General features: G+C 38.3%; 1 protein-coding gene across 1 annotated transcript; it reads left to right on the top strand.

Annotated features, from left to right (window-relative positions):
* The first annotated feature begins 4,438 nt into the window (after positions 1–4,438).
* LOC306872860 (mitochondrial sodium/calcium exchanger protein-like) lies at positions 4,439–12,594 on the top strand. The gene is made up of 15 exons (XM_079421742.1): positions 4,439–4,894; positions 5,081–5,233; positions 5,497–5,549; positions 7,098–7,155; positions 7,873–7,978; positions 8,758–8,925; positions 9,075–9,188; positions 9,556–9,615; positions 9,881–10,014; positions 10,208–10,349; positions 10,602–10,723; positions 11,308–11,461; positions 11,759–11,839; positions 12,001–12,068; positions 12,212–12,594. Exons 1-15 carry the CDS (start codon positions 4,736–4,738, stop codon positions 12,398–12,400), a joined length of 1,761 nt encoding a protein of 586 aa, XP_079277868.1. The 5' UTR covers positions 4,439–4,735; the 3' UTR covers positions 12,401–12,594.
* Positions 12,595–12,760: the final 166 nt, after the last annotated feature.

Here is a 12,760-nt window from a genome sequence, read left to right as displayed (position 1 = left end):
GCAAGAGTGGCTTATAGACAACTCTATGAATGTCCTTGAGTGGCCAAGCCACAGCCTGGACTTGAATCCAATCAAATATTTCTGGAGAAACCTAAAAATATGCATCTGACCCCATCCAACCTGAAAGAGCTTGAGAGGTGAAGAGGTGAGGAGACAAATAGCACATAATTGCCAAATGATGATGAGCCAAGCTTGTCGCATCAAACAAAAAAGACTTGAGGCTGTAAAGGTACTTCAGCTAAATATTTAGTTAAGGGTATGAATACTTATGCAATGTACTTTTTTTTTTTGCAATGCAAGTTTTTTTATTTTTAATAAATTCAAGAGGTTGTGACAATTCTGTTTTTGCTTTGTCAATATGGTGAATGGAGTGCAGATTGATGTGGAAAAAAAGTCATTTAAAGCAGTTTAACATAAGGCACAAATGTTTCTCAGTGCCAAACCTTGCCATGAGACATTTCAAATAATGTCACAATCCTAATCCTCAAAAAACAACTGTAGCAATATTAAAGGGGACCTAAAACACACAGTTTTACCCAATCTCATGTTAATCTTGAGTACCTATAGAGTAGTACTGCATCTTTCATATCTCCAAAAAAGTCTTTAGTTTTATCATATTAATAAAAGAAAGATACAGCTTTACGGTTCTCTCTGGAAAAAGCCGAGCTCCTGGAGGCGCACCGTGTGGGCGGAGCTAAAGAGTGACGAGCACTTGCACCGATGCGGTTTCACTTACCGTCTGCAGTTCTGAATCATGACCGGGATCTTTTATAGCTGGCACTGCTTTATCTCTCAGTATCAAACGATGCAAATCCAGCGTCGAACTGGGCCTTGTTTATAAAACATTTGTCAACAAACGCACTTGACAAAACTGCCCCGAAAAAAACAAACTGTATCCGCTGTTCACATAACGGTGGGTTCTTTTGGGAAGCTGAACAAGGTTATCTTTCCCTCACAACCAAAAACACACTTCTTTAGAGACAATCTTCCCGAGCGAGTCCCGTGCAGCAGTGCTGCTGAATGAAACGCATTGATGGCGCAGGCGCGCTCTAGCTCTGGTCATGTGTGCACAGGCACGTTCTTCCAGGAGAAATGCCCATATAAGGAGTTCCACCTTCGTTTACGTCAGCAAGGACCACGATCGAAAAAAACTCTCCGAAACGTGTAGGAACCCGGAAGTGAGATTTTTGGCACAGAAATACTCTGTTATACATCCAAATTGTTTTTTGAAACTTTGTCCATGCTTAGCATGAGAATCCAACTCTTTAACAGTGTAAACAACTCTGAATGCATGAAACAGCATTGTACCCCCCCCCCCCTTAAATCCATTAAATGATACCTATAATGATAACTTTTTTTTTATTATTATTTACTAAATATTAGTGAAACAGAATATTACCTCTCAACTGTATCACAGAAAATATCCATGCTGTTTATCGGTTTGCTACATTCAAACAAGAAGTTCACTGCTCTTTGAGCACTTTAGCAATAAATGCTTTAATTTTCCAACAAAGTATTTGACCTGAAACCTTTGGTCTTAATTCCCATCACATTTAGTGATTAGAAATGATTAGCCAAATAGTGCTGAATAGACAAATTGTAGTCTGTTACTGGCTAAAGATTACATGATGAATATTGTAGTTAGTGACATAATCTACTTTACTCATTTTAGTTAATGAATTCTGACTTTTTAGATTACTTTTAGATTTTTAGAAATTGTTTTAAACCTTCCATTGCTTTTTCCACAAATTCAGATGCATGGATCGCAAAATGATTTACAACATTTACATGGCCATTCTATATTGTGAATATTGTCAAAGCTATACGACACACATTTGGATTTTTGGAAAGGAAACATTAAAAGAAAAAAAAAGAATATTTAGGGAGAGTCAATAAATTATGAATAATTTACTGCCATTTTATGAATAATATTGCAATGATGTAATCCATTAAAAAATAACTGTAATCTGATTATGAGCATTTTAAAATGTAATATAATCCAGTTGATACTGAATCCATACTCAATTTTTGTAATCTGATTGCGTAATCCAGATTACATGTAATCTGTTACTACCCAGCACTGCCCCCAAATATATCAACCTAAATAAATGAGACAGTTTGGAGACAAAGTATAGCATGTGGCAGTGAGCCCAGTGGTTGACATCTATATTATTCACACTATTCACTGAGCCCAGCCCAATAAATCATAGATGAACTCCAAATGATTTTGACATAGTCTAATGAAACTTTAGAGAATGTCAAAGGGCTGCTCTCAGATACACATTCTGATGTCTTCTAGTTTACAAGTAAGGCTTTTATAAAGGTCAAAGTGAGTGGGGTGAAGAAATAAACCTGGATTATCAAACTTTTCAGAGTGTCAGGTTGCTCTCACGTGAATGTATTCACATTTCAGCCTCCTGACTTGGTGAAGAATCAGAATCAGAATGAGCTTTATTGGCCAAGTATGTTTACACATACAAGGAATTTGTTTTAGTGACAGAAGCTCCACAGTGCAACAGAGAGACAGCAACAGGACAGGACACAGATAATAAAGAATAATACAAATATCCAAATAGGCAATGTACAAAACAGCAAAAACACAATATATAATATAGACAATTATGTGTGTACAGGTCTGATATGTGCAAATTTGAAATGAAAAAATTAGATAAATAAAAAAAGTAAGCAAGTGTGGTGAATAAATAATAGAGTTGTGTGTTCTGCGTTTTATTATTGAGTGTTCATGAGATAGATTGCCTGAGGGAAGAAACTGTTCCTGTGTCTGGTCGTTCTGGTGCTCAGAGCTCTGTAGCGTCGACCAGACGGTAACAGTTCAAAGAGGGAGTGTGCTGGGTGTGAGGGGTCCAGAGTGATTTTACCAGCCCTTTTGCTCACTCTGGATAAGTACAGTTCTTGGAGAGTGGGGAGGGTTGTACCAATGATTCGCTCAGCAGTCCGGACTACTCTCTGTAGTCTTCTGAGGTCAGATTTGGTAGCTGAGCTGAACCAGACAGTTATTAAAGTCCAGAGGATGGATTCAATGATGGCAGAGTAGATTTGTTTCAGCAGCTCAGCTGGCGAAGGAAGTACAACCTCTACTGGGCTTTTTTCACAATAGAGTCAATGTGATTGTCCCACTTCAGGTCCTGAGAAATTGTGGTGCCCAGGAATCTGAATGACTCCACTGCAGTCACAGTGCTGTTCATGATGGTGAGTGGGGGGAGTGCAGGGGGGTTTCTCCTGAAGTCCACGATCATCTCCACAGTTTTGAGCGTGTTCAGTTCCAGGTTGTTAAGACTGCCAGCTCCATAACCTCCTGTCTGTAAGCAGACTCGTCACCGTCCTGGATGAGGCCAATCAGTGTGGTGTCATCTGCAAACTTCAGGAGCTTGACAGAGGGGACTTTAGATGTGCAGTCGTTGGTGTAGAGGGAGAAGAGCAGTGGGGAGAGAACGCAGCCCTGAGGCGCTCCAGTGCTGATGGTTCGAGTGCTGGATGTGGATTTACCAAGCTTTACTAACTGCTGTCTGTCTGTCAGGAAGCTGGTGATCCACTGACAGACGGAGGTGGGGATGGAGAGCTGAGACAATTTATGGCCTGGTGCTTTCCTTCTTTTGTTCTTCCTGAAGACCTGGCACACGTCATCTTCACTGATTTGAATTGTAGGTGTGGGGGAGAGGGGGGTTGCTGGAGGTGTTGCCTCGTCCAGACCGTTGGCAACATTTTCAAAAACAGTCCAATCAGTGAGAGAGAATTTTAAATCAAATCATACAAATCATACAGTTTTGCTGGTCTGTTGTCTCCCAGTCTGGTCCAGCTGGACTGATGGCGGGATTTTAGAGGGCTTATGGGAACTTCTTATCAGGCTGGGACAGCAGCTTGAGTAAGGCTAGCAAACCTTTGGCTGGTTTAAGATGTTTCATCAGAAAGGGATCTACTTGTATGTACGTTGAAAATTTAGCAAATTTGCAACATTTATTTTCTTAATCAAAATGTGCCCTCTTAAAAACACTTTTAAAAAGGGAAAAAAGTAAATAAAAAAACACAGTCTAATACTGTTTAAAATGTCATTGACCAACTGTTTTGGTATTATGACATTACAAATACAAACTTGTAAGCCAAGTTTAAAAGTCCACAGGGAAAGCAACATTTAGCCCATAGATTAGTTCACCCAAAATTTAATTGCTTTTGCAAAGGAATGCAAAGAATATCAGGGAATGCAAATATTTTGTAAACAAACTCAAAGCGACAGTTTTGCGATATAATTAAAAAAAGCTCCACAGATCAGGGGGTATTTCCATCACCATTTTCCTCTTTCGAAGATGAACGAAAATCTTGGCTTTAAAACGACATGGGGGTGAGTAAATGATGTCGGAATTTTCATTTTTGGGTGAACTATCCCTTTAAGTGGAAAAGAGTGAGATATCTCTTTAAGCTCAGGACAGAGGGAGGGAGGACAAGAAAGCTCGTCACGCTGTTTGTATAGGAAGTACTGGAATGACCTGACAGGCTGATACATTTCCCTTCTAGTCGACTCTGAGTCTTGTGTCAGAATGTGTAACCCCGCGTTATTTTAGATGCAACCACAGATTGTGATTCACAGCGTCTAAATACACGGAGTTTATCAAACTGAAGAAGAGCGAAACGGAACCTTGAAAGTTGCCGTCGATCTACCACAATTCAACTTCTAGTGTTGACCACTGAAAAGCAATGTTAAAGCAGTATCAGCTTACAAATGCGTGCTCTGCTGTTGTTTTGTACCGTTGCTCTGCAATGGGATCGTGTCAGCTGCCAGAAATCTGTTTACCTGTCCGACACACACCTCGCACCTCATGGGAATGTCTGGCGTTCAGACAGACCTGGAGAAGTTACACCGAACCGCAAAGGAGACGAGGTGAGCTGGACAAAACATCTCTGAAATGTATGATCAAGTAAAAAAGACGTTGTATATATACATTATCTGTCATTAATGTGACAGATACATTTTGCTCTGTTTTACCATGAGTAAACCGTGTTATAAAAATGAATTGCGGTGCTTGACTAAATCCTGCACAGCTGCATTTGTTGATCTGTGTTGCAGTGTGATATGGTGATGAACCTGTCTGCCAGTCAGAGATGTGAGTTTGTGACGAATACACCGGACTGTACTTCAGATGAAGGCTTCATCAAGTACCCTTTGGTCACCTTTTGCCTCTTCCCACCTAATCTGCTGCCTCTAGCCATCACAATCTATGTAAGGACACATTTAGCTCAGTCACCAAACTCAGGGTTTACTTTTTAAACTGTCTACATACCAGTAAATTGAGTGTTGTGTAAGTTTATTTGTGGAGTGTGACATGTTTCTGTTTACATATCCAACTGAAACTGAAACGACAATGCATCATCCAGGGTGTGTAATCTGATTTTGTATTGGTTGTGTATATCTTTGGTTTTGTATGTTGTTAAAGTCACTCTCACATTTTCTCTTTCCTTCCCTCTTTTCTTTTCTTTTTTCAGGTCATCTGGTTGTTTGTTCTGTTCCTTCTTCTTGGGCTGATTGCATCAGACTTGTGAGTTGTGAATTTGAGAAAATTAAAAGGGTTATTAATCGGCTTGTACATGCTATTTGGTGGTCAGTTCTGTCTTAAAGAGATAGTTCACCCCAAAAATAAAAATGCTCTCATCTACTCACCTCATGTCGTTACAAACCCACATTACTGACTTACTTGTGCAAAACACACACAAACCTTTTTGGTGACCATTGACTTCCATTGTAACGATAACAACAACAAAATGCTATGAATTTGTGTTTGTATGTTCACATTGTATTCCAGTTGCACTATGCAGTTAAACTGATAATTAGGACTGTCATGCAATTAAAATTAGTAACTGTTAAAATTTAAAAGCAATAATTGTTACATGTTAGAAACGTGTATATTCCTTTGTGATCTCATAACAATATCAATAGAGCTGGGGGGGTGTTCCAGAAAGCAGGGTTAACTTACCATCTGCTAAACCCTGAACTCTCAGTTGGTCAACCCAAACCTTGCTTACTCGAGGTATGTTGGTTCCAAAAACGAGTCCAGGAGTAAGTTCATTCAACCCAGAGTATGTTCCTGGTTAACACGCAAGACATTCTCAATAGAGCGATAAATCGACGAGTCACTAAGGAAACGGACCCTAACAAAAAGTGCACCATACTGCTTCTTTCTCCTTCTTCTGTTCAAAGGCCATGTGCACACTTAGTGCATATCGTCACCTAATGGGTGGTTGTGCAATCATTTTTCTTTTTTCACGTTTAATCTTTAATCCTTGAAAATAAGAATTGTTTGTTTGATGCTAGTTATATAGTAAGTCATATCAGATATTTATTTTTATTGTAGAAATGCATTATAGAAAATGCAGATCCATGATGTGTGAGATGATGATAAAATAAAACAAACATATATAATAAAATAAACATTACCTTGTCATAAAAGTGTTTTATAATTTAGGCAGATAACAATTATGCCAATCAACCTTATAATTTTACTTATATTAGTGCTTTATAATTTACATATCATACAAATATATATTACTTATATAATATTATATATATAATATTGTGTGCTATCTGTCACGCCCACTGGAGTCTCGTTAGTAAGTCACACACACATGCGCTGATAGCTCTGAAGTAAGCTAACCCTGAAACAGAAGCTACTCCAGAGCAGGTTATCTTCAGAGAGCAAGTTGCTATGGTTGCTTGCATACCCTGAAAGTTACCTCTGTTTTTGGAACCGAAAGTTGAGGTTATCCGCTTACTTACCCTTAAACATACCCGGTTATGTCACATAATCTGCTTTCTTGAACATCCCCCCTGCATCTTTGGCCATGACCTAGATTTCACTTCTCTGTTTACTCATGTGACAAAGACAATGTCTTTCATTTATCTGGAGAATTTAGAGTTGAGTCTCTTTATTGTAAAAAGGCTCTGCTTTTTGAGGGTCAAGAAGTCAGTTAATTTGTCATAAAGGTGCAAAATGTATTTAGAACGAATTTGTTCTATAAAGAACAGAAATTTAGGTTTAAATATATAAGAATTATAATATGTATTTTGATTATATTGTTTTTTTTTTCAGTTTCTGTCCAAACCTCTCAGCCATTTCCTCCACACTGAGACTGACTCATAATGTGGCCGTATCCTTTAAATAGCTGAAATATTGCCGATCAACTGATCCTTGTAATTTGTCCTCATATTGAATAGATTTAGAAGGTTAATTACTCCTGCTGTGTCCTTATCAACCACAGAAGTAATAAACTCCTGGGTCCTGGAGTTTAGAGAATATTACAGCATGCTAAACAACTAGACATATCAAATGATTAGTCTGTTACTAGGTCATAGTGTTTGCCAAGACTGTGTCATCCTGGGTAGTGTTTGTTTAACACTCGGTTACAGTTTGTGAAAAGAATAGTTAAAAGAATAGTTCACCTCAAAAACGAAAATTTTGTCAGTGTTTACTTACCCTCATGTCGTTCCAAACCTGTATAAATTTCTTTCTAATGTTGAACACAAAAGATGATATTTTGAAGAATGCTGGTAATCAAACAGTTGTTGGCCCTCATTGACATCCATAGTAGGGGAAAAAATACAATGGAAGTCAATGGTGACCATCAACTGGGTGAACGATTCAAGGTGAACTATTCCTTTAAATTTGTTCATGACCGTGAAGTGTTTTCAAAGTGTGTTTGTGTCATTAAAGTGTGTGCATGACTGAGAGGAGTGTGTAGTATGTTTGACTGAGTGGAATCCTCAATGATGAGTTTGTGTTTTCATTACTGGAAAAGGTCCAAATTGCGCTGAGGGGTTGTGTCAGTCCCATTTTTTTCATTGTTTTCCATGACTGAGTAGAACAGGGCGTAACGTTCCTGGCACTTGGAAATGGGGCTCCAGATGTGTTCAGTGCCATGGCTGCTTTCTCCCACCCTCAGACTGCTGGTCTTGCTGTTGGAGCACTGTTTGGTGAGAGATCAGGGGGGTATTCCAAAAAGCAGGTTATGAGACATACCCGGGTATATTTGAGGATAAGCGAGCGGATAACCTCAGCTTTCGGTTCCAAAATCGGAGGTAGCTTTCAGGGTAAGTAACCATAGAAACTTGCTCTCTGAAGATAACCTGCAGGTTATGCTCCAGGGCTAGTTCACTTCAGCGAGCCTTCAGTGGGCGTGACAGATAGCGCCCAACATTATATAATATTACAATATGTAATATAACCTATTATATATATATATATATATATATATATATATTTCCGTAGTGACTCCTCCATTCGTTGCTCTATTGAGAATGTCTTGAGTCTGAACTAGGAACATACTCTTGAGTTGAATGAACTTGCTCCTGGATGCGTTTTGTCTCGAGTAAGGAGGTTTGGGGTTACTCAACCGAAAGTTCAGGGTTTAGCTGACGGTAAGTTAACCGTGCTTTCTGGAATACACCCCAGCTCTGTTAAACATACACCCACACACACATTAAGGACATGTGTTGGAGTCTTTATATGTAAACTGTGTAATTCCCAACCAATAAAGGCACCAAACTGAATTGTACAATTGTAAGTTGCTTGAGTCATGCAAGTGGTCTAACCATAGCCTTGGGACTATTTGTTTTGACTGAAGAATGTCAGAAAGGGGAAGTGTTTGAATATATTTATACAGCAGAAATCACACACTTCACCTTTAATTCTTGTGAACGGATTCATCAGTCATAAAAAAACAAGTTTGATTTTGTGTTTTTGTTTTTTCTAGGAGCGGGAATCTTTGTCACAACAGTGGTAGCTGGAAGCATTGCTCTAGTTAAGCCTTTCACTGTGGCGTCCCGTCCATTCCTTCGTGATGTCGTTTTCTACATGGCAGCCGTGTTTTGGACCTTCAATATCCTATATAAAGGCCATATTTCCTTGGGAGAAGCCATGGGTCTGATAACCGTTTTTCACTTAATCAGATTTATACCATAATTTCATTAATTTAGGAAAATTACTATTCTATTTGTTCCACTTTCCTGTATAGTATATGGATATGATTAATATTTCTTTCGTCCTATCATTCTGTTCTGTTCTCCACAGGTTATCTGGGGCTGTATATTGCATATGTTTTGACTGTGATTGTGAGTGCATATATATACAATCGTCAGAAGCATCAGCTAAATAGATCGGCCCAGACCACAGGCAGAGAGCAGGGTAAAGAGACTGCAGTCTTTCTCAGCACTGATCACACACCACACACTTTCTACCCTCTTTCAGTTTCATTACAATTCCTGTATGAGAAGTGACCATATTTCTTTTAAGGTAAACACGTCAAAATGTGTTGTAAACTCACAAAATGATTGTTTTTGATGACTTGAGCTTTACTTACTTTGGTACTTGTTCCCATCCCTTGTAAAATCGGAACTAACTGCACTGAGCTTTTACACATTCAGATATAGTGCTCACAACAATATCAAAGCACTTTCTATTTAAATAAAGTGCTATTGAAGTTTATGAAATGAACAGCAGTTTTAATCTGATCATTGGGCAGAGATTAATAAATGCTGTTCTTGAATTTTAGGGGAGACTCTACCATCTGATTCATATAGAGAAATTCAGAGTGGCAGCATACAAGCACACGGTGGGTCACTTCCTCTCAGCTTAAAACTATGTTGGCTAAGTAAGTGGCTGAAGTTGGGTTCAGTGGGTTGCTTATGATTGTTTTCAACACCACACACTTTCATAATTATGGGACTTCGAAAGTGTGTGTTGCATTCTGTATTGGTAACGGTGAAAGTGAGAGAGAATATTGCATCTTTAAGAAGTACTGTGTGGTGTAACAGTGTTTATCTGTGTGAAAATCTTGCATGTATGTGTTGGTGTGTATATACATGTGTGTGTTTCAGATGAAGGAGAGTATGAGCCTTTGCTGCCTTACACTCAATCTACTGCTCAGATCTTCCTGAATGCCATTAACCCGGTGGATAGTCAGACCTGGAGGAGACAGCACTGGAGTGCCAAAGTCCTCAGAGTGATCAAGGTGAAAACGTGCATTCACTTTCATGATCACTTCTTGGTTCTAAATAAGTAATCAGTCTTCTAGTAACCTATTGTTCAAAATAAACTTGTCTAATTGTCCAATTGTTGGATTGTTTGAATCTAATGTGCATCCTAAGGAATTTTAAGATGAAGATCCTTTTTTGCTTGCCTGCCTGTCTGTCTGACTGTGTCAGGTGCCTGTAGAAGTGCTGCTATTGTTGACAGTTCCTGTGGTGGACACAGATAAGGAGGATCACAACTGGAAACGCCCTCTGAACTGTCTTCACATAATCACTGGGCCTCTGGTCTGTGTCCTTACCCTCCAGTCGGGAAAGTGTAAGTCGGTTGACATTTTTATTTGAACTATGAAACTAAACCTGTTCAACAGCAATCTCTTATGTGCACATAAAAAATACAGTTATGTCATTTGTTGCTTTAATGCACCTGCTGCATTCTGTCAGATGAACTGAAATTCCGTTCTTTATGTGAAAAGACAAATGCTGTTGATGCAGATATTGTTATTGTTATTATTTCATGTTCTCTAAAGTACATGTGACTGAAACAGACACTGTTTCTCTTTCATTCAAGATGGCTTACTGCTCATTGAAGGAGAAGTTCCAGTGTGGGTGCTTGTACTCTGCATTGGAGTCTTCCTCTCTGGCATAGTCTTCTTCACTACCACAAATGAGCGTCCTCCAAAATATCACTTTGTATGAATCTTTTTTTTTTTTTAAAGACAACTCTTATATTCTTGTGCATTTATTTGATAATTTACCCACCCTCATGTTGTTTCAAACCTATAAGTTTCTTTCTTATGTTGAACACAGAAGATATTTTGAAGAATGCTGGTAATCAAGCAGTTGCCGGTCCCCATTGAAAGAAATACTGTAGAAGTCAGTGGGGGCCATCAACGTTTGATTTTGTGTTCAACATAAGAAAAAAACTTATACAGGTTTGGATCGACATGAGGGTGAGAAAATGATGACAGAATTTTCATTTCTGAGGTGAACTATTCCTTTTAACATATTTTAAAATTCAATTTATTATTGTGATGACAGCTGAATTTTCAGCAGCCATTACTCATGTTGAAAGCATGTGTGGCTTAATATTTTTGTGGAAACCATAACTTTTTTTTTTTTAGACTACTTTGAGTAGAACTTTCAAAAGAAATAGAAATCATTGTATAGACATTTTGAATGTCTATACTGCCTCATTTAATAAATTTTATGCATCCTTGCTGATATTAATTTTGTTTTTAAAATTTTTAATTTGTTCTATTGCTGTGTGTGTGTAGCTCTATTCTCTGCTAGGTTTTGTGGTCAGTGCGCTGTGGATCAGCACTGTGGCGTCTGAGATTGTTAGTGTGCTGCACCTGCTGGGGGTTGTTCTCAGTCTCAGCAACACTGTACTGGGCCTCACCTTGTTAGCCTGGGGCAACAGCGTTGGAGGTATACACTCACTCACAACATGAAAAAACTCAAACAGCACATTATCTTCCCATTATTTATTTATTTAATTTTTTTTGCTCATAGCCAATATTCTAGAACTTGCAATGAAAGGAAAATAATTTTACAACTACTAGATTGCATGGTTTTATTTTTGTTGGCACTGTTAAGTACTAATGTAATGCATGAGATAGTGTTTGATGGCTTTTAATATTTTAAAGAATCATACACCAATGGGATATTATACACTATAATGTTTTTACCTCTGTTGGACCATATGTAATATTTGTGTTTTGACAGATTGCTTTGCAGACATTACTATAGCCCGTCAGGGATACCCACGGATGGCCATTTCTGCCTGTTTCGGGGGAATTATCTTTAGTATCTTTTAACATGATTTTTTTTAAATTCTCCTGTTTTTTTATGTGCATTAACAAATATATGAACAGATTTAATCATACTATACTTACAGGATTGTAAATATCCTGGTACATTACCATAAACCATAACCACACTTCATATGCCTTTACCATTGCATTAAGACATGCTGTTTGGTGTGGGTCTGGGCTGCCTGCTGCAAATCTTTCAGAATAAAAATAATGTTGTGATGGTATGTCTCTCACTCTATATATTATATACAATGTCAATGTCATATACATGTAACTGGATGGATATGCTGCAAGCTTTTAGTCAGTTGAATATTCCAGCATAGATGAGTGACGGAGTCTGATCTGTGTTCTGTTGTGTGGTCAGCTGGAACCAGAAGGGATGCTGTGCTGGGTTCTCTCAGGAGCACTGGGTCTGTCTCTCGTCTTCTCCTTCGTACTGGTTCCTCTTCAGTGTTTTCACCTGAGCCGAGTCTATGGCATTTTTCTACTGATCTTCTACATTGTCTTTCTCGTCGTTGCCCTGCTCTCTGAATTTAGAGTTATCCAATTCTGACACCAGCAGAAACACTAACTGGACAAGTGCAAAAATCTTTAGACGCTCAAAGAAATGTATTAGAATATATATATTTTTTTGTAAATGTATGTTTTTGAAGATCATGAGTAATTACTGTGCACTAGATAAAATTGTTTTCAAACATATCTTGAATTATGAGATTGAAAATGTATTTTATTAAATGGGATACTTGCAAATATGCTGTGGTGTGTATTCTTTTGAATTTAATGAACTCATGCCAAGTACGATTCGTGAGCTGATGGTTCTTTTAAGTCGAATGATGCATGAGTTTGATTAAACTGGTTGAATCGGTTCACAAAATTGAGCTGCTCTCAAGTCATGATGAACAATAACCAATGA

This window comes from Barbus barbus (genome assembly GCF_936440315.1).
Source record: "Barbus barbus genome assembly, chromosome: 1".
In the NCBI taxonomy this organism is placed as follows: Eukaryota; Metazoa; Chordata; class Actinopteri; order Cypriniformes; family Cyprinidae; genus Barbus; species Barbus barbus.
The sequence above is the reverse complement of the archived record's forward strand: the minus strand, read 5'-3'. Positions and strand labels throughout refer to the sequence as shown.